At 44.1% G+C, this 23,189-nt stretch overlaps 1 protein-coding gene across 1 annotated transcript in view; it reads right to left on the minus strand.

The window, feature by feature from the left end:
- The window catches only part of LOC108495067 (DENN domain-containing protein 1A), a 142,129-nt gene that overhangs the window by 42,972 nt on the left and 75,968 nt on the right, over positions 1–23,189 (minus strand). The window contains exons 10-13 of the mRNA XM_017810332.1: positions 21,724–21,824; positions 16,383–16,428; positions 7,762–7,863; positions 2,134–2,259 (exon numbers count right to left, since the gene is read on the minus strand). Coding sequence (XP_017665821.1) covers positions 2,134–2,259; positions 7,762–7,863; positions 16,383–16,428; positions 21,724–21,824 — 375 coding nt within the window. The remainder of the gene's footprint in view (positions 1–2,133; positions 2,260–7,761; positions 7,864–16,382; positions 16,429–21,723; positions 21,825–23,189) is intronic.

Below are 23,189 nucleotides of genomic sequence, written 5' to 3' on the forward strand. Positions count from 1 at the left end.
GAGGAAAAGCTGCTGCTTCTTTGAATTTATTTCCTAATTATCAGTGATATTAAATGAACAGTCAGATTCCTTGAGTTACAGGCCATGAAATGCAAAGAACCACATCATGTTTGGTATCGCTTATGCCCCATATTTACCCCATGTGAAGGTAACACATGAACGTGAAACACTTGCAAATTTTCTTTATCTAAATCTAATACCAGAAGGTATAATCAGAAGTTAAATTTTTTGATTTACAAAAGGACTTAGGAAAGAAATCCCTGAAAATTTCCACTTCCTGATTACTAAATTGTATTTTATGACATATTTGTGCAGCTATGTTTACAGGTTTTCTTGGATAGAATGATAAGCAAACCAAACCATTTCTTCTACTTCCACAGGTTAGCTGTCCCTCCAAGTTGCACTTTCTAGGGGTGTGCCACTGACAACTCATTTCAAACGTTCATCTTTAACATTCAGCCTTCAAAATACCAGATGGCATTTCCAGAACAGCAATTTAAATTTTTTATTTTCCTTCATAGATCCCTTAACTAGTTAATCTCACACACACACACATCCAGGCAAAGCATACACCAATATTCCCAGAGTTGCCTGGCAACTGCAGGGAGGAGCAGGGGAGCACAAGGAAGCCTGTGCGGACGAGGGAGCCGCTGTCTCCCGGCAGGGATAAAGGCGGCGCACGGCCAGGGTGCCTCGCACGGCCAGGGTGCCTCACACGGCCCAGTTCCAAACACCTCCCCATCCCAAACACCTCCCCTCGTTCCACCTGAGACGCTCTGACAGCCCAGCTCTTACACCCAGACACACACACACACAGGAGCCAAGACAATTTATTTTTTCCACACGCTCCGATTCCCCCCGTGCTGACCTCAGAAGTCATTTCTGAACCCTGAATATGAATTGTTGAAATGGTGCTTGTTTGATGGTGATAACTGGGCTGTTTAAAATTCAGGCTGAGCTATTTTCTCCTTCTGGCTTTAAAAATAACAAGTAAGACAAACTGTAGTACTGAAGACACTTCAGTAACTGAAACATCCTCCAGAAACACTATGCTTTTGGCCTCCAAATGCTTGAGGCTGAGAAAAGGAGGTATTAAGACAAAAGGATATTTTGTCCTCTACAGAGATCTTGTTAAGCAGCCACAGGTCTAAACAACAGCAGTTCAAACTGGGCCATGAATTGGGATTTACCAGTGCATTGGACTTGCACATGTGTGTGCTTCCCCTGTTTCAGAGAGAGGAACGTAGAATATTCTGGAAATATTCTGGGGATCACTCTGCAGTTAGGACATTTCATCCTCCATATTTCTGGGACATATCTCATGAATTACACATGGATGTTTTTCACACTATTTACCCTGTCTATCAGCAAATGTACACATTTTAGAAGGACCCCCCTAAGCACACAGTATCAAAACCAGAGTGTCACAAAACATGTGGAAATACATTAATTTGGCAGGACAGGGTTGCACTGAAGTCTGTGAAGATACCTGCAGTAACCCAGGGACAGGTGCCTCACTAGAAGCAATAAAAACCAAGATCAAGCACAAAAAAGTCCTTCCCCCACTCCAATGGCACAAAACAAGAGATCAGCTCTGAACCAGGAGCAAGAGATTGAATTTCCCTAACAGACATTTACTGTCAATAGTTATAACTCCAGACATCCTTCATATTTCTGTAAAAAACACAATTTCTTTACTAATTATGTTCTTAAAATCCATGATTTCACAAATTTGCGTTTCACAGTTAAACATGCATCGTGTAAAAACTTTTATCTTTTACTGCCTTTAAAAAATAACACAATGAAGAGATGGGTTTTGCAGGGAGAGGTCAGCTTTGCACTAGCCTCTTTTGATCAATTTATACTTTTTTACCATCTCTTTTCTAACTTAACTGCATTCAAAACCAAACACACCCATACCTTTCCATAAGCAGGTTTCTCCCCATGTGAAGGATCACGCTTGCTGCAGCTCTTTCATTTTGGAGACTTGAACACTGTTTTCAGTACCAGGCAGCCAAAGAGCCACCATGCTGACCTTAGTAAAAGCAGGTTATGCTACACTTCAAATTGTTAGGTTCTTTCCTCCACCACAGCTGCAGATTTACATCTTATTCCTACTAATTGCCTACTTACAGGTTCAATTTTCAGGGCGTTTCTGTAGCTCCCAAAGAAAGCTGCTTGTGCTTTTAGAAACGCTCTTGCCACACCATCTCCAGTGGTTGTAGAGACTTTCTTCAATCTGTTCTTCAGTGCAGAAACCTGAAATCACACAGCAGGTCTAGATCACTCTCCTATCACAAACAAAGCGTAACACATTGGGGCACAGCTAAATGAAAAACGTGCTAACCACAGCAGCAGCTATGACAAAAGGCGACATTGTGAATTCAGAGTTGAATTTTTCAGTTCTAAAAGCATTACTTTTCAAGCTGTTTTGCCTCTCCAAGATACAATTGGATTCTATTCAGAAACCAATAGGACAATAAAAGCTTCATTGAACCTTCCCTCCTACTTAAAATCCGCTGCTAAGTACTGTTTTAAAGGTAGTCCATGAAGTTCTGTGTCATTTTTTATTAGAATCCATGAAAGAATTACAGATAAATTAGTCAAACATCAGATTAATAAGAGAAACCGCTCTGCATAGCTGGGCCATCCATCACCACCAAGGCTAAGATCAAATTCAGGAGGTCTGAAAAAATTTGTTCGCCACAACTCCAAGTTTTTTTTAAGGCTATATTCCCTTGTAGACTTAATGGAAAATAACCCCATGAGAGCTGTATTTGAGGCTGGGGGGGTTCCCCCTCCAGCCGCTCTCCCACTGCCCCTCAGCAGCACTCAGGGAGCAAATATGCACAGCACACTTGTGGGCTCAGACAGGGAGATACAGACCCATGAGGAAAAGGCTCGAATTAGGAAAATTAATTTATTGCCAATTAATATACAGTCAGATAGCGAGAAACAAAGACAGAAACTCAGACACCTTCCTTCGCCGCCTGTTCCCAGCTCAGCTCCCTGCCCGGATCCCCCCTCCCCTCTGCCCACACCAGTCCCAACAGCTCCTCCCGGATGATCCTTCCCCCTCACACTCTTCCTCACCCTACCAGGGGGTGTTTTGCCTGTTTTCAGATTGTTTTGAAGTGGTTTGTCAAGGGCTGAGCTGTGCCTGCCCCAGCCGCCCCTCAGAGCCCATCACGGCTTCTCAGAGCCCCTCACGGCCCCTCAGAGCCCTTCAGGGCTTCTCAGAGCCCCTCACGGCCCCTCAGGGCCCCTCTCAGCCCCTCAGAGCCTGTCATAACCCCTCATGGCTTCTCAGAGCCCCTCACAGCCCCTTCAGAGCCCTTCATGGCCCCTCACAGCCTGTCATAACCCCTCATGACCCCTCACAGCACCTCATGGTCCCTCACAGCCCCCTCCGAGTCCTTCATGGCCCCAAAGCCCCTCACAGGAGGCCTCAGCCCCGTCCCTCCCTCAGCTGCTCCTGCGTGTCCCGGATCCGGGGAGGGCAGAGTTGCCCCCTCATCTGACTCCACTGGTGTGAAATACTGAATCCATGCTGGGCACTGCTTGTTTTCCTCTCAGAACTAGATGTTATCTTTGCACTTGTGTTTACAGTTGCAAAGACATTTCCTTTTAAATATTCCGCAGATTCTGCTGTAGGAGGCATTTCATTACAGTTATTTAGTATAACAGAAATAACCAAGAGCGTGTCCAGCACTGTTTATAAATCGGAGTGCTGTGGCTTATGCCAATGATCCGTGCATTAGTGAGCCCACAAACCCACATTAACACAACACGTGATACCAGATTTAGTCTCATATCCATAAAATAAGCTCACTCCTATTCACTGAGATAATGTCCCTCAAGCTCTATAATTCTCTAAATGTAAAAGCTTCACCAGATTTTCAAACCTGAACAGCACACTTCATGTTCAAACGGGTCTGAACTTTTAGGGATGAAATATCCATTTATTTCCTATATTAACTTATGCAAAACCATTTAAAGGTAGTTCTTAAAAGTGCAATAAAATGTCCAGAGCTCTGAGTAACTTTTAAATCCATCTCAAACGTTGTTATAAAGGGTTTTCTTTAAACATTAATGTGAAGATACAGAACTTGCCATCTATATAGAAGGAAAAGGCTTCATTTTAAACAAACCAGAAGTTCAGAGGGCTGGTCACAGCCTTTCTGTGCTTCAGCTCCCCTAGTTGGTACAGAAGCACAATATTGACCGGTATTTTGATAATTCCTTGAACACTGTAGCATGTCTGTTTTATACATATGCAGGATTACTGCCATAGTTTTTAACAAAAAAAAATGTTAACAGCAAGTTTAAAGAGACTAAAAAGCAACAAAAAAACCCACCCTCATACTTTCTATGGAATAAATTAGTACATAACTCAAAGAAGATGATATGAGCAGAATTAGGGTTGTTTCCTGCCAAAAGAGGCAGTCATACTCAAAAAAACCTAAAAGATTGTGACCACTGAAAATGAGGATTATTTCTAGCCAAACAGACACATATACATGCAGTCTACCCTGAGAGTGTTTTTAAAGAAGATTTTTATACTTCTGGCAGTTGAGGTTTAAAGGTCCGATTTCAACTCTCACCATGTTTCAGAATGCAATCTGTGCAATGCAGCAGAATGAAATGGTTCAGTAAAGGTGCTAGTGGAAATTCTTTTAATTAGGTCCAGGGCTTTTCAGTTGTCAACATGAATAAAGCAAGAAACCTTCTACTGCAAATGCAGTGTAAGAAATAAAAACGGATTCACCTTTAGGAAGATGGTTTGGCTACAGGGCTGTGGTTTGGTACTTCTGGTTGTCCTGGAAGCAGGACACTGATTTCCCTGAGTGAGAGCCAGGAACAGCAGCCTGTGGTGGGTGGTGAGGGACTGGACAGCAGGAGCTGCATGGCCACAGCACTGATGTCCCCAGGCCCCTGCAGTGTCCCCACACCCTGCCTGCCCTGCCCCAGGGCTCCACAGAACAACTGCACACCGACAGAGCCAGCCCGGCCTTCAGCCCTTGGAACGTGGAGCTCTGGCTACAACCACGACTAGAAGATGACACTTATTTGGAAATACATGAAAAATCCATAAAGGTTGCATAAAAAAGAAATAAATTACTACCCCCTCTTTGCTATTCGTTGCAACACAGACGGTGGTGTAGGAGACTTGTCAGCAGCAGATGCACTTATTGTAATCACAGTCCTTAATAAATCTCTTTTTTTTAATAATGACTATTTTAAAAGGAAAGTTGCTTCCCGGGGTGCTCTCATGCTGCCAGATTTTCAGCAACACATCAGAAGCAGAAGGTGAAGGAGGGACAGTTTTTCACATTTCAGACAGTGAGTCAGTAACACAGTAGTACACACCTTGATTTTCCTGGCCAGTTCAGGAAGCCTGACAGTCAAGAGGTACTGCTGGGGCAAGTGGGGCAAAGAAACTTTATCTGACTCTGCTGGATCTGCCCCTGCAGCTCCTCTGACACAAATGCTAAGTGGAAAGACCCTTGGGTAGCCTATGTTTGCTTGGATCCTAGGAATTAAAGAATAGCTCGTTCTAGATTCTCAAGAACCAACAGTTTAGGTAGCAACATCACTGTCATGAAACTCAAGCACAGCACACTACCTGAAGCTCTACAAGAACCACTGGACTTCATTCACTTGATTTAAAAAGCTGATCAAGGAGGGGAGAAAACGGCTTTAGAAATTTTCCACTGGATTAATTACCTGATGGTGAATGCATCACACAGAAGATGTTTTTCCTCACTGTTGAATATAGATAGATTTAATTTAGCAAAGTAAATTTTGTCTATTCAGCAGTGCATGAATTGCTCACTGCTCACATTAAGTAACAAAGCTGACATAGTAGTTTGACATAACAAGCATTTATGATCAGGAAACTCCTGAAGACATTTTTAGTTTCTCAGGTCATAAATGCATCTACTTAGACCAAGACCAGAGGGGAGACACACTCCCAAAATCTCCCCTTCCTCCCAGGGAAGCAAAAAGGAAAGGAAAAAAAAAAGAAAGGAAAAAAAAAGTATAATGGATTGGCTTTAGAGTCTCCCTGCTGAGATGAACAACTTGATCCACTTACAGTTCCAAACACATGATGCATGAAAGAACTGACAGAAATTCAATTCTTGCACAGCAGAGCAGCTGCTCTCTAGTGGTCAAAGCCAACTCTGGAACAGTGTGAAGGGAGAGACCTGGAGGGGAAAACTGCCCCATCCAGGTACCTGAAACAATGCAGAGAGCCCGGGCTGACAGAAACCCTCATCCCAAACATTAATTACACAGCGCACCACGACTCGAGTTAAAGCTTTGTTGTGAAAAATATTAATCCCAGCTGTATTTATATGGCACTTGTGAAAAAAACTACCCCACGTACGCTACTGGTGAGCCCTGCCAGTTAATTGAATTTGCTGGCAGCACTTCCTCTGCTCTGCTCTAAACATCCTCCCAGATAAAATGAAGCTTTTAAATAGACCTGTGGAAAACTGAATCAAGAAATTTAAACTAATAAAACACAACTCTCTACTGTTATAAAAGTGAAGTAAAAGTAAATAATGAAAGGAAGGAAGTCTCTTAAAATTTATTACATTCCAAAGCTTGAAGTTCTGTGTTTATTGCAGGAGTCTCTTCTGATGTTCTACAGTGCACCCACAACAGCTCCTTTAATGAAGTCTCATAAAATCTAATATAATACTTGATTGTTGACAAATCATATACATGTTTGAGGCCCCGTGCTCACCGTATCCAGACATTTCTTACATAATTCCATGAAATTTACAGGTCTGTCATTCCTGGGTTGTGGATAATGGCACGAGCGGTGACCAGCTGGCAGATTTGGATGCTGGGAGTGAAATCAAAACGAAAAACTATATAAAGCCAGAAAAATTCGTGGAAGCAACTTTTATAGGCTGAATGCTTGGTTAAAGCCAAATTGCTCCCAATCAAGATGGCCCTTTGCCTTCCTCCTGAGCTCCCTGTTCCTGCAGGATGGATCCCACTGTGGATCCCAGGGGAATGCTGGGGGGTCACTGCAGGAGGCACTGGGCATTCACCATCCCTGGAGCTGCTCCTCAGACACACCAGCTTAGACTGAGCTCCCTGACTACCAATTTTCTTTCCTAACTGCACATAGAAAGGTTCAGATCTCCCTGTCAGCACAATATTTCCATGGAGCAAAAGAAATCCAGATCTTCCCTGCCATGTTCTCCTAAACATTCATCCTCTGCCCTAAAAACGGCTTCTTACACTCACACACACTTCTCTGCTCTTCCCCCTCAGCTTCTTTAGTGGAGATGATTCCAGCAGCAAGTGTGATGGCTTCGTGTCCCATCAAAGGGAAACGTCCCATTAAAGGGAAAGATCAAGTATTTATGCAACATTTCTATCAAGTTATTGAAGAAAGCAAATAATTTACCAAGAAAAAGTGCAGGTGAGAAAGAAATTAAATTCTGAATTCTAGCAGTGCGTGAAGTGAAGATGTAGGAATCCATTTCACACCATATCACAGGATATGAAATGTAAGAAGTTCTTCAAAGCTCACCTGGAAGCAGTCACAGGAACAAGCCCACCCAGTTTCATTTGGAAACAAAAGTTATCTAACAATAATAGGATTTCTAGCTCCCGTGAGAATTGGCTAATCTTCATTAGGAGGCTTCAAAGCATGTCTGCAAATGTTCAAACAGACACTCCTGAACACTTGAGGGAAGAACTGAGGAGCAGCATTTGGCTCCATCTCTCCACACGTACCACATCATTGGGGAGGCTCTGCAGGTCATCGAAAGGCGTTTCCAGTGTGTTGGTGTCCACGTTCAGAATCACCACATCCTCCAGGGCCATGCTTCGGACCTTCTACATGGGAGCAGAGCCAGGAAAAGGGAAGGACAATGTCAGTATGAGGAGCTGGTTAAATTTGATGCAGAACATCATGGCATTACAGCACTTCAAGCATTTTAAAAACAACCAACATTCCTGACTTTGCCATCATTTGTTTTACTCATTTGACAATGCTGAAAAATTAACCTTCAGTTGGCAGAGGGGAGTTCTTAACACCATGCACACTGAAATGTTTCAAACCAGAGAGCTTGGGGTTATTCAAGCAAAGATTTATTTCAAGCACCTCTACTAATGTTTGTCTTAACTCTGGTTCCTGTTTGCACATTTAGCAGTCTCCAGCTGAGTCAGGATTTCAAGCACAGCTTTTCATATTTAGAAATTCATTTAAATAACAATAAAGAATGTCTTTTCTAGGAGTTAAGAGTTGTAGTAAGTTAGGGATGGGAAGTGGTTTCCAAATTCCAGGTTGAATTTTGGAACTCCAATAGAGACAAGTTTACAACTACATTTAAGTAAAATGGATACCACCAGAGGTTAATTAATTCCACCATATCCTGGTCAGCAAGTCTGAACTTTTTCTCCTGTTCCCATGAACTGAGGGAAAGAAAAGTCTCTAATCTAGTTTGAGGGTTAACATCATCTGTAACAGTCCGTGGACACAGAAGAGAAAAGCAGAACCTACTTCTCAAAAGAAGGATCATTAATACCTGTAAGTGTCTAAAGGTATCGGTGATCTAAGCAAATTTAAACACTGTCAGACTTGATTTCCCTGCTTAAACAACAGCAAATGAATCACTGATACCAAACAGAGCAGCATTTAAATGCTTAACACTTCTTCTACTAACAGGAGAACTGGATCTTTTTTTCTGACTGAGCCCACAGGTTTAAGGTCTCTTCAAATAAAGCTTTGAAAATTCAAAATCAGACAAAGTGGAATTATAGAATATGGTAATTGAGGCAATTTCCCAGTGACACTGTAAATAAACATTTAAGTACCTATATACCTACACACACAACCAAATGCAAGTTACTGGGGAGGAAAGTGAACAAAAACATACTCAATTTTTAATTAAGGTTTTGTGGGGTGGGGGGAATTGTTTCCCTTAAAAGAAAGGAACTAAAGTCCTAAAACAATGGCAAAGTTGAGCCTTAGGCAGCTAAATAATTACCCTCAGTTTTCAAGGCTCAGTCCTCTGTCTATAAAGCAAACTGCTGTGTACTTAGGGCTAAAAAAAAACAACCACCATAAAAACCACTTTGTAGACATTTAAGTTTAGGTCTTCATGAGACATTTCTTCAGCTTAAGCAGAAGAATATTACATTTAATGCTTTCCATATAAAAGGCACCAGTACTGCAGGACAAACCAGGCACTTTGCCTTTCAGGAACCAAAGGTCACTCCGTTGGCTGCATCTGATAAACTCTAAAGCAATCCAGGAGCCTTGCTCCTTCTAGGAGTCCGGAAGCACCAGACAAACTGATTTGCTCCTTCCTGTTTCAGAAAATTAAAAATCTCACTTATACTCAGAGGAGTCTAAAAACCTCCAACAAAAAGGCCTTGCAAAGTACTTAACCAAAGCCAGAAGCTTGTCAAATTCGAGTGCTGGCAGGACAAGACAGGAGGAATTCAAACCTCCTCCTGATTCCTGCCCAAGAAGCAGCACACGCGTGGTGAACGTGCCAGGGGGGGTTTGTAACTCTGGGGATGAATCTGTACCTTCCCTTCAGCTGAATTTGGGGCTTTCTGAGCACAGAACAGGCTTGTGACACATGGATCAGCCAGGGAGCACAGCTCAGGGGGATGCAGCTCATGCTGCAGGGACTGCAAATGCTGCTGGTTGGATCATCCCCCACAGGACCCAGAATAACTGTACTGAAACAGGGCTGATCCTAAACTCTGCTCTGCTGCACCTCTGCACCACAGAGAGCTCAGCCTTGCTTTAAAACTCCTCAATATTTGTACCAAGGCAGTGGATTTCCCTCGAGACAAACCCTCAGATTTAATAAAACACCAGAGACTAACTTGATTAATAGCATCTGTCTCGCAATGCATTTGAAAACAAGCAATTTTTTGAGGGTACAATTGTGGCTCATCCTAGAGAAACGCAGACTGACCAGTTCACCTTAATCCTTAGCTGGTTTTATCATCTCTCCTTTTACTATCATCTTTGATAAAAGTATTATCAGACAGTTATAAGGGCTTTTGTCAAATAATCACACGCTTCTTTCGCTAAACGTGGCACCCATCAGCCCAACTGACAGGGAAATAACAGTATGTACTCTCAGGTTGGAATCTGAGTAAAAATTCCCATCATTCAGCTGCATTTCTCACATTAAATCCCACTGGACTCCATGAATCACAGCAACATGTAGATCATTTTTCACAAGTACAGTTTGTGTGTTGTCACAATTTTCTGGAAATTTGAAGGGACAGCCACAAGCCACACACGGCCCCCATCCATATTCCACAGCTTCCTGGAGAGCCAAACAAAATTTTACAAGTAAAGTGATACCTGTTCAACAGACTGGACTGTGTCCAGCATGTTTATATTTTGCTGAAAAAAACGTGGAAAAGCAAAGACCAAGAGGAAATGTGACCATTAGAGTTTCCTACAGACCAGGGGTGTGCTGAGCCAAAAGGAGAGATTCAGTGAAAACGTGCATCACATCTCACTCCTGCAAACCTCTCTTAACCATCCCTGCCCAATTACTTGTAGCCATAATTAATCATCTAAAATCCATCTAAATCAAACTAACATCTACACCTGCCTTTTATTTTAAATGTCTCTTTTTAAAAGAGTGGAGAGGTATGGAAAGCTGGTTTAACAAGCACGCTGAACCCATTGTTTATGGCCTCTATAAACATGGCTTAGTAAGAATTACTGACTTAATCAGAGAGAACTTATCTCCTGGTGAAAAGAGCACTTTAAATTTCAGAAATGGCACCTTTACTGTGAAAATCTCTTAACTTTTCAAACAAACTCCAGGGGGCCTTAAACACCAGGTCCGTAAATAAGCGCAGTCAGGGCGCCCGTCCCGCTCCCAGGCAGCCAAACACTTGAAGTCATTTAAGTGTTTTATGTGAAAGTTCACAAAACCAGAGAAACTATCTTCTAATAGAAGTATCAAGGGGTGCTCCTCTGTCTCGCCCCCATCACATGCTACCAGCAATATTCATCAATAATACCAACACCAGTTCGCACTAGATGTTATTTTATCACCACTGGCTACAGTTGGCGGGTTTTGCATTTTCTACCATAAAAAATCCCCAGTTAAACTTCTTTCAGGTGAACAATTTTATTGAATAGTTCAATTAAAAAAAAACCCAAAACACAAAACCAAAAAACCCACAACAACCAAACACCACCACTACCCTCCTCCCCTCAAAACCCAGGTTTGTGTCACTTCATGGCCAAATTGGTGCCAAAACACAAACCAAGCTGATCATGAGGCTTCATAACCAGATACAAAAGTGATCAACATATTAAAGAATGTTGTAACTGTAAAGAGGTAACACACCTTCCACCAGTTCTTTTGGAAAGGCAACGCTGTTAACAAAAAACTAACATTCTAGCTTGCTTGTGCATTAGATTTGAAATTATTGTAAAAGCATGATTCACAAGAAGCCTAAAATCCATTTGCTTAATGACTTGTCTGTCCTCAGTTAATAGTTTCCATTTCTTTTCCTAAGGAAAACACCCCAATGCTGCAGACAACAGAGTGTCAATCTGGCTGCCAGAAGCAGGAAAGGCAGCGGATATAAAATTTTATTATTTCATGCCCCAACAGCAGCCAGAAGGACTTAATGAAACCCTGCTCAGATTTACAACCTGAAATGGCTATTCAGCAGACAGCTCTGGGTAAGGGGATGTGCCCCCTGACCCCGGGGCCCTTTGATCCGGGCACAGCAGGTGGGCTCCCACCCCCCTGCCCATCTCCCACCTTCCGCCCGGGCACCCTGAGCCTGCACAGGTGATTCCCAGATCCTTATCACCAGCAGCTGCTGCCAACTGAGTGACAAACAGCACCAGGGCTGGACAGAGAGAACCTTCCTTCTGCCTGGAGCTGCAGGGCTTGGCCTTCCTGAGCACTGCCCCTCCAACCCCCCCCACTGCAGCTCTGATTCACAGTTGTTATTTCCATTTGTCCAATAACTGGATAAAGGAGAACTCCATAAATAATCTGCCATATTTTAAAATGCATTTTTTTCAGTACTCCTGAAACCATGCACAGTGATATTGGTAGTATTTGTGAGTGACTAAACTGCATTTGGGGTTTTAAGGCCTGGATTTAAGTGTATCTATAACCCCTTCATTTAAACCCTGTGGAAAAGCTGCACTTCCTCACTCACAGGTAGAAAGGCATTGATTTACTAAGAATAAACGGTGGAAAAAGCTAATTACTACTTCTCACCCCAATCAAAAAATATAATTAACAATTAACACCACCAGTGGCAGATCCCAGTGGTCAGTGAATTCTCAGGGTGTGTTCTGAGGGGGGGACCCCGTGGTAGGGCCAGGGCTGAGCCCAGACTGACAGAACTCGTGCTCAGGGCTCGTTAGCTCAGCCTCACACACACTAATTGGGCTCTGACTGGATCCCAAACAGAGCATCCTCACACCTCCCTGAGCCAGAGCAGGGAAATGTGCCAAAAAGCCCTTCCCAAATGACTGTTTGGGGTTCAGAGGGCCCAGCTTTCCACTGACGTGGCTGCACAAGGGAGAGAGAATCAACACACCAGGTGAGAGCAGCCACCCTGTCCCACCATGTGGAACACTGCAGGAATTTTAGTGAACCTGTCTTTCCTAACAGGAACATCTTTACTGACACCAGGTTAAAATAAAACCCTGCTCCTATTGCTTTTATGATATACAGAGCTGTCCTCTTTGCTTAGGAAAAAGGTCAGGAAACCATTCTGAGCTGCAATGGGAGTTTCACACACACATTCATGCTGGACAACCTTGGAAGAGTTGCAGTTCTGGAGACCCAGAAAAAGCCCTTGAATGACTGGAATATTAACAAAAAAAGGTAAGAAATGCTTTTCTAATCCTTAACTGTAAATGCTGGGTCTGTGGCCCACACGGGGCAGGAAGAGGGATGGCTGATCCTGGCACAGTTCGGCTGCCAGAGCTCCCCATCTCCCAGCCCAACACAACCATCCCCACAGTCAATCAAAACCACATGTGCCCAAATTCCAGCAGGGAGTCCCCGGGGTCAAGGGCATTCCTCCTCCATCAGCACCATCCCACTAATAACCTTCCTACAGAAACAGTTGCTGAAACCATCGTTTACTCTGACAAAACATAACGGGCTGCAGCCAGGTTTGACACCACTTCCAACACAAAGCTCAATTTAATAGAATTTGAAGACTAAAATAACCTACAGTACAGAGAGAGAAACCAACATTATGGGAGGGGTGTGTTCTTTTGATAGAGGTTCATTTTCCTATCTCATTATTTATCACTGCTAAGTACTTATCTTCCTCTAATATGAATTCAATTAGTTCTGTAAGCATGTTCCATTATTCATGTGATAGCTCCAGCCTTGCTTATCCAACAGCTTATAAACTTTTAGCCTTCTTTGAAGTCACTTTATGGATTGCTAAATGGAAATCTTATAAAGAATGACTAACTAGGTGATGATAGAAAAGCTGAAAAATAAGAGCACAAAACACAGCTCTGTATTTTCTACCAAGGTTTTCCCCCATAAATCAGTTGGAGCCCTCTGACCTATAACAGGAGATTATCTTATCTCACTGGAGAACATTTCAGTCACAGCAAATTAGATTTAACAGTCAATGGATATGCTTGATATTTTAATCATAAGAAAAATTTGTCATTTTCCATTAAAACAACTGCTCCTTCCACAGAGCCCCTGTGGAACACGGGAAACTGCAAACTAACTTTAGGGTACAAAACAGGTTGGGAAAACCCACTGAGCTGAGAGGGGTTATTTTCTTTAAAATCACTGACATTTTTGCTTCTTCCAGAGGCCCCATTCCAACACTGGGACAGCAAAACCCACAGAAACAACACTGAAGGTAGAACATGATTTTTTCCTGTATGCAAATCCCTTCTCCCCTTCACAGCACAGCTCTCCCTGTGCAAGCCTAGGCTGCCACCAACATTTACACCACGAGGACAGTCCTACAGTGGGAGCTGCTGGGCAGAGCCTGAGCCCAGACAACCCTGGAGTCACCCCCTGGGCTCTGCACAGGTACAGGGCCCACCTGCCTCAGCTGGAATGGAAGGCTGGGGAATTAACCCCTTATCCTGACACTGGAACACGTGGATTTACTCAGAACACTTTTAAAGTCCTATTTGCTGAAATTTCAGCATTTTAAAAAAAAAATGAATACTGAATAATGGCAGTAGTTTGTAGTTCTAGTTTATAAAATTATTTTGATATGGAAGAGATAATATATTTTTAAAAATACAAAACTGCTATATCATGAGAAAAAAATTGCTGTTGCTACTAGGATGTTATTCTAACAAATAAACCACAGAATTTTATATCTACATGTGAAGGAAGGGACAAAGACAGTGAGCCTTGAGCATCAGAAACAGGCAGAGAGGTAACCCAGGAACTGTCCAGCTCACGTGCCAAAAATCACCCCTCCTTTGCCCAGGGCACAGAAATTCTGCAGCACTTGCCAGCAGCCAGATCCAAGAGCCACTGTGGGGTTTGATGTTATTTTCTGATGGAACAAGCAGAGTTACTGCAGGATACAGTTCTATCTGTATTCAATTTATCCCTAAGAGCAGAGCAAACAGTTTGGTTTATTTATTTCATTTATTTGATAGGGCACTTGGAATAACTGTACTTTGCCAAAGCGTGTCTGTGTTCCAGAATCTCTGGCTATTCAGCAGCCAGACTGGATTTAGTACTAAACAGATTTTTTCACAAGTTACTAAAATGGATGAAAATTGGCTTCTCCAAGAACAACTCCTTTTTCTGAGTTTGTACAGATGGAGTTTGGAAGGCCCACAGAGCCCTGCAGTCTGAAACACAGAGACAAAGGAGGAGGTACTGGGTTTGTGGAGCAAGGCAGGAGTGAGACATCACACAGAGTGACTCTGAGGTGGAATTCTTCATTGTTTTCCTGCATCCATTCCCAGGCCAACCACAGGCTCGTTGTGAGCACAGGTACCTGTGAGAGCTGACAGTGTCTGCATGGAGATGTTACCCACCCTCTGCCAGGGCTGCTCCTTCCTTCACAGGACCACAAGAACCACACCAGTGATGGCCTGGCACAGACATGGGGCAGGAAGGTTCCTGATCAATATGAAAAATACATTTCTTCCTAGATATCACCTCGCTCCTGCCTGTGCAGTATCCAAGGGGCATCCCTGATCACAAGCATATGATGTGCAAACAAATGTATGTGCTGCCTTTAAAATAATTGGTAACTAACTACCACATCCTACTGCAATTCTGTACTTTATTTAGCAATATAAAGGGCATTAAAAAAATCATCTGTGCCCAGGATGGTAAGGAAAAGAAAAAAGACATTCTGCACATTCAATCTTCTCATGAAAAAACTGACTTCTAAAATTACTTCACGTTAATGCTGGGAAAGGGGGGAGTTCCACAGCATCATTATTACACACATCTGCCCCAGTGCAAGAATATTTGATCAGTATTTCCAGAGAAATGACACAACACAAGAACAATTATCCCAGTAATTCATGTTCCTTTATGTGATGTAAACCCAGCTTTCCAAACTGTTCTGCATCCTGAACACAAGGGCTGAATTTCCGGGGATCTAAAACAGGGACACAAGTCAAATAACTTCCCAGGGCACGTGCAGCTCCCACCAGTCCACCCCTGCTAATTTAGGAGCCCCCAGGAGGCAGGAACTGCCTCTTGCCCCCCGGAGCACACCCTCCTGGTTCAGGCTTCCCGTGCAAGGGGCTCAGCCAACACGGACGAGCGTTTCCACCGGGACCTGCAGGAGCAGTTTGTGTTGTCCCCCAGATACTGCTGAGGAAAGTCATCCACTGTTTCACCAGTCAAAAGCAAATGTGTTATTTCCACTTTTAGAGTTTTTAAAAAGTCACATGAAGTACTGGGAATTGTTTATAGGAGAAGCTTTCTGTGAGGGCTGGTTCCCTGCCAGCTTTGTGTTAACATTAACAGCAAGTTCCTTCTTTTCAGATCTTTCGAACATTAAAAAAATTACAATCTGTCTGCAAAAGCCTAAAAGAGAACTGTAACTGTCAACATTGTGGTTTAATATCGACTCTGCCTTCATGATTCAGTCAAAGCAAGGCACTGAAGGGACTAAGTGGAGCCCCAGGATGGGGAGGGGACACGTGGTGAGCTCGTCACCGCGCACAGAGGCTGCCCAGGGAGCAAACAGGGCTCCTGCAGGTTCACCATCCCCACCTGGGCTTAACTCAACTCCCTCAGCACGCCCAGAGTAACAGCATCAGTTCATTTTTAAGCATATGAATGAATGTATCATTGCTTGTGGAATTTGGCTCTAAATCATTACACTACATTACAGTTTCAGAAACGGTGAGAGGGACTTACCTCCATCAGACTCAAGTGTATCCCAATGAGGTAGGGCATGGGGGCACTGCAGAGAAGAAAAAAAACAGCTTTACATTCCCACAACACCAGAATCACACATCAGACTTACAAAACTAGCTACAGGAAAACACTGTGACACTGGACTAGATTTTGCTTAAAAATTAATATATACATAGATATATAAACAAACCACGTGTGAACAAAATGTTATTCCTGATCTGAAAGACTGTTTTTACAATGCAATATCCTCTCGGGCCTGTAAGACTTTAATTTTTCTTGACAGAAGAATTTTCAAGTGCCTAAGTTCAGGCAGGTACCTAAGGACAGCTACTAAACATACCTCTAATAGTGGAGTCTTTTGTTAAGTAAAACAAACAAAATGCGTTACTGCAATTTTAAAAACATACCCAGAGTTTTCTAAGAGCATTCTTTCAAAAAATGCATCCTGTTGTAGTGTCAAGTGGCTAATTTAGTGTATATGCATCACCTGGTACTATAAGTTTTGAATTCTTTGAATGAGTCCAGGCACATTTTTAAGCAATTCACTTTTAAGTATAAATCTCGACAAGTTTACATTTATAAAAGAAAACACAAAAATTGCTTCTGAAGATTCTGCTAAACTCCAGAGTTCCCAGGACATACACTGATAGCAACATCCCCCTCAGAACACAAAACCTGGATACGCCCAGAGGCTCTCAGGCCACAGTTCATCCCCCAGCACAGGGTGATGCTTTTGCTGGGGACCAGAATGGAACGTTTCAGGCAGACTGGTGTGCTCGGTGTCCCTGCCTGGGGCCAGCCCAGGGACTGGGGCTCTGGGTCCAGCTTCCAACACTGAGCCATCAGAGCCATCAGGGAGGTGCCAGAGCTGCTAATTGCAAATATGGTACAACCTGCCTGCGAAACAGAGCAACACAGACAGACACAACTTCTAAAATAGAGCCTCCCTTCGCTTTGGATGCAGCAGCTCAACGAGCTCATTTTCAATTTCAGATGAAAAAATGAGAGAAATGTCACTGTGCTGCCTTGGATTAAAATATCTCCCATATTGCTGCTCTGAGCTGGTGCCTACTGCTCAGTAAGAGCAGTGCAGTGCTGAAAAAACCCCTGAGACACCAGAGCAGCAAAATTCCTGCTCCTCCTTTTCCTGGAAAATACCTTAAAAATATATATTTACTGATAAGCATATTAATATTTATGTTGTTTATTTACACACCCCCTCAAACAGCCATTCTGTTGGATGCTCCACTGAGGTGGAAGCAGCCTCTGCATTAGACATTCTATATGAGACCACTTTTTTTCCTGTTTGAAGACATTAAACCCACATAACTTCCAGAGCCCCTTCCCAGTTCCCTGGGGAACACTGGAACACATCCCTGCAGGAACTGCACGAGAACCCCCTGCCCTGCAGCCCCTTGTGACAAAGCCCAGAGGGGCTGGTACAGCACAGACCCCGAACCTTCTGATTCCTTGGGAATTCCACGGGTGAGAAGCACAGCACCCCCCCAAGCCCTTGGACAGGAATTCCCACCACACACCAGGACACTGCCCCGGGACACGAGGAGCACTCAGCTGAGCAGAGCTCTGCTGGTCACTTTGCACGCTTGGTCTGTGGCAAACACCATCTCTTCACTTCCAGTGGCCACAGTCCAGGAGCAAGAAAATTCCCAGGAATCTTATACCCGAGGAACAAGGCTGGGTTTGGCTGCACCGCGTCCCGTGGGCTCTGCTGCCGCGGCTCCTCCCGCACCCACACCAATGTGGTTCCAATTAGGAACCTCCAGGAGCTCGGCAGCTCCCATCCCCTGAACGCAGAGTCGGAACCTCGGCAGGAAGTCTAAAGCCTGCAAATGTCTCAGCTAGTGGAGGCTTGGCAGCTGTAATGGAAGGAAGCAGGAGGAGTGCAGGACTCCACCAAACCGGCCGGGCAGTGACGTCTCTGGCGCAGAGTCTGTCACCCAGCACAGCAACATCCGAGCCCGGGCAAGGGCTCTAACTGCATCACACCCATTTGTGAATCCTCCAGTTTATCAACAAAAGAACAACAAGAATGTCTAAACCTTAAAACCAGGCACCTCCAGTAGGATTTTAATGAATTACAGACAAGATCTGGCTCCAGATACATGGATCAGCTTTGGATGCAAATTGTGGAGTGACAGACATTACATGTAAAGGCAGCACAGCACATAAAACAATTACAGGGACTGCAAAAATAACCTCAATAAAATATAATCTGGTAAAGAGCATAAATATTTCCAATAAAATCTACCAGGGAGATTCTATTCTTCTGTCATCCCTCATCGATCTGACTGAAAAGGAAACACACCTGGAAGTAAATGTTGAAGGTTCATGTCAGGCTTCATAAGTTGCTTTTATCACCATTTCTCTTTGCCATGAGTTAATCATGTGCCATTATTTAAATACCCTGTCACCATCCTGTGCAGGGGAAGGTGGTGTGTGTCCCCTTCCCCACTCAGGGCACACACAGATAGTTCTTCCTCACTGAGATTCACGTCCTGAGACACGGAACACTCACGCAGCTTTTAATATTTTATCAGGTTAGATGGTACTTCCAAGACTTTCAAGGGAAGTTCAGTGAGACACATCCCTTGTACAAAGGGAGAAACACCCGGCACGAGCTTTAATCCTTCGGGGAGCCCCGGCAGATTAAAGGCTGCCCTTCGGGCCAGGCCTTCCCACTGCCCGACACTTCATCAGTCCTGGGCCTTCTTACAGCCACAGCTCCTAATGACTGCGGGTTGTTTGCTGGCAGCCCACAGCCATTAAGTGCCAAAGGCAGAAGCATCAATTCCTGCCCCGTCTCTGCTGCTCAAACAAAGTGCCTGCGAGAGCCCCTGGAACAAAGAGAGGGGTCGTTCCTGCTCCGAGCTGCTTCCCAAGGCAATCAGCCTTATTTACAGTCACAGGAGCTACAGAGGTAAATATCCAATCAGTAAAGTGGCACTGCCCAAGCATGAATATGGATTTTGGGGACATAATGGCTGTAGAGTGCCCATTTATTACAGTTACATTTTTTACAATTTCTTTAATTCGTTTCCTTAGGCAAACGAGAGACCTCTTAATTATGCTCCCACGAGGTGGGAAACTGCTAATTGGAAGAGAAGCAGGTGAAACAGAGGGACATTCCTTCTTAAGTGAAAAAGCCCAGCCTTAAAAAATACTGCAATTCACCAAAAACAGTAACGTAAAAGCCCGGGGATCTCCAAAAGCTTCCTATTTACAGCTACACAGGGACTGCACCATTTTGCTTCCTTGTTCCAGGAAAATGGGTGAGATCACATTCACTAAGTCCATGTCTTGATATTCAAACACTGACCTAAGGGGTGGCTCTCTCCCACCACTGGTACCTCCCTCTCCAGGGCAGTCTCCTGATTTCTCCTGAGATCTCTCACTGAAATGCGACAGAATTCAACCCCAAATTTATTGGGGTGCCTGATACAAGTCAGAAACTTGACTGCATAAATTGGAATGATGCAGAGAACACACAGGCACAGAGCAGGAGAGCAGGTCCCAGAGCCTTCAGGGAGTGCCCGGGTGTGCCAGGCAGTGGCAGTGCCACCCAGAGCCCCCCAGGCTGCAATCTGTGCATCCAGTGACAGTGTCACCACCAGTTTCTAGTCTCCTCCCCCCAGAATCTTTCCCCAGGCTGAAAACATATCAAAGAATGGTGCCTAACCAAAAAATAAAATTAAGGACAGCACTCCTCCTCTTGCTTCCCCTCCCACCCCCTGTCCTCAGCTAATCTGCATGGCAGGGATCAGAGGAGTGAAGTCACTCCAGAGCCATGGATGTGGTGCTGCACCCCCAGCACTGACTCAGCAGCCCCAGCACAGAGTGGGGGTATTTGGGAGCATTTTGGAGCATTTTGGAGACACAACCTTCTGGCATCAACAGTTCTGAGGGTGGGCACGTCAGGCAGCAGTGCAGGGGAACAGAAATATTAAGCTTAAGAAAATCCATTCAAGAGGGAAATGGGAAGCAAAAGGCAAATAATCACAGGTGGAATACAGTTTTTTCCAAAAACTTTCAAAGATCACGAGTGACACAGTCTATCCACCCTTCTGTGAGTTTCAAAAGAGCAGGAGAAGATTCAAAAGCATCACAGCACAGTCAGTAAAAGGGCACAGCCAACTGATCAACATGATATTCTGTATTCATAAGAACTGAAGAATTCTCATTGCTTTAAATTTTATTCCCACCTCAGGTCTCTAAAATTCTTACGTCATATTTGCAAAGGAAATAACCAGGCAACAATTAAAATTAAATTAAACTCTTCTATTTTGAAGTATCTCAGGTCATTTCCCTTAAGAGACAGACACCAGTAAGCAGAAATATTGCCTTAAAGCAGAGAGCAGGGAGCTGATTGCTCAGTCCTCCCAGGCAAAAATGACATCTGCAAGTTCACATGGTTACAAAATAGATGGACTCTATTTTGAGAAATATATTTATGGCACATAAACTGTTGCTAAATTGACTTGTTCAAACAATGACAGAGTGTGCAGCCACCTCTCCAATTAAAGCTCCTTGCTGGGGAAGGCAATCAGTTGTTGTATTTGTGAGCAGGCAATGACACCCTGCCCCACAGCCACACAGCCTGGAACCACCCTGTTCCCAGGGCCTGCTCCCAGGGCCTGCTCCCTCCTTCCCTGGCCAGGACAGAACCCATCCAGTGGGGCCCAGGGACTTGTGGCTTCCCCTCCTGGGGTCCAGTGCCCCAGGGTTTGCTTTCTGCCCTCCCAGGGCTCTGGGCTCAGCCCCTTTCCCAGGTGGATGGGTAACCAGTCTCCCAAGCCAAAGCCTCTGAAGGAGGTTTAACTCCTTGAGGAAGCCTGAGCTAAGGTCACTTATTCCCCTCAATGAGGTAAATATCATGTTCTAAACACACACTCATAATGAAAGATCACCACAGGAAAACAGGGGGGTTTTCTAATAGTTTTTTTTTTAAATAGTTTTTTTCCCACCCCCAACAGAAGTTCAGGAAAGCGGGAAAATGAGAAAAATGTATCCAGTTGGAGTCTTAATTCACATTGGAATATTTAACATGGACATGCTGAAAACAGAGTTTAATGACACAATATCTGAGTTGCAGCATTCCACAGCAACCACTCCTCCTATCAGACTGTTTCAACACACTGACAGACAGTCACTTCTTGCCATAAATATTTGTACTTACTGGTTGGTGCCTCCTTAATACACTGTATTTTTAGAGTAACAGTTGCATCATAAGAGCCCTCAGGACACCCCACAGAAAGGTGAGCACTGCTGAGTCCCAGGGGTACACACACACATCTATAACACACAGACACAAAGGTGGCCTTACCAGCAGTAGTCCAGCAGATGTGGGGGCAGAACAGGGATGTAAACGTGCTGCCAGAACATCGGGTAGAGCATGGCTGCAGAGCCATGGATGCAGGCAGTTAACTGAAAAACACACCAAAACTGCATCAGAAACAGGCCAAGCCCCAAGGCTCACACAGCAAAGTTAGACACAAAGTAAAGAATCCATTCTGCTTTCATATCAACATGTTTCACTGGAAAATACAGAGCTGCTGTTAAAAACAAGGGTCTCGGGGGTGAACACGAGGGGTTTGTGGTGGTTCCCATCCAACTGACTTTGTGAACAGCTGAGAACATGATTCACTCAACAAACAAAACCTGCAAAGAACACCCAGTGTTCTGTAAAGCAACAGAAACATGGAAATGAAAACTCAAAGGGGACTGAAGGAATAGTAGAGGCAAATCCCCAATCCTGGAAATTACCATCCATTAGATATCATAAAAATGCACTGAAATTATAACACAAATTGAAAAACACATATCACACCAAACTCAGTGATTAAATCTTGATTATTTAAAAGGGGTTTTTGTCTAATGGCTCTTCATCTAATCATTTGACCCATTGAATTTCTCAGTTATATTGTTAAAAACATGCAGAAGAGTTTTGATGTGGGCAAGTACTGAAAGAGCAAAGGCAAGTGCCAGTGAAGCCATGGGGAGAATCCTCACAGAGGAAATTACTGCTCTCAACCCTATTTCAAATAATAATTATTAATTTGGAAGAGAAGATAAGCAGGATATTTGTCACATTCACCAAGGATATTAAAATGAGAAGGTGGTAATGCTCAGTAAGGAAATTCAGCAAAAGCTGTGGAGAAAATACTGTAAGGAGAGGATCTGAACAGCCACATCCAAGCCACGGGCTCAGAGGTGACAGCAGTCACAGCCACCCTGCCCTGCTGGGCAGTGCAGTGTCCCTTCACCTGCACTCCTGCCCAGGATACCCTGAGAACCTGCTCACAGGCACTGAGGACACAGCCCAAGGGACTGAGGTCCCCGTGGTGGCCTGAAGGTGTCCGAGATGAAACCAAGCACAGACACGTCGTGGCATTAATCCTAATTCAGTCAGATGTGGAGTAACCCTTAAAAAAGATGACCCTCATTACTATTAATTTCCATTAAGAGAGAGCAGTGAATTACAGAGCTCTCAAAGGGAACCCCTGGCTGGGGAGGGAAAGGGTGGATGAGCCAGTCCAGGACCTTCAGGCTCCGTGTCACAACCAGGGACAGTTTGGGGTCTGTTCTCTGCCACAGCCCCTCTGTGCAGCCTCTGCCAGCACCAGCTCCTGGCTGTCCCACTGAATGCAGCTCACTGGGCAGGAGGGTGGGAGACAGCCCTGTATTTTATGTGTTACCCTTATGCCTCTGAACAACACAGCCAGCTTTTTACCTTCAAGAGGATCAAACTCTCCTATGACACAAAAATTTCTTCAGTACTTGGAAGAATTC

The sequence above is a fragment of the Lepidothrix coronata genome, unplaced genomic scaffold, assembly GCF_001604755.1.
Source record: "Lepidothrix coronata isolate B3197 unplaced genomic scaffold, Lepidothrix_coronata-1.0 Scaffold28, whole genome shotgun sequence".
NCBI lineage: Eukaryota > Metazoa > Chordata > Aves > Passeriformes > Pipridae > Lepidothrix > Lepidothrix coronata.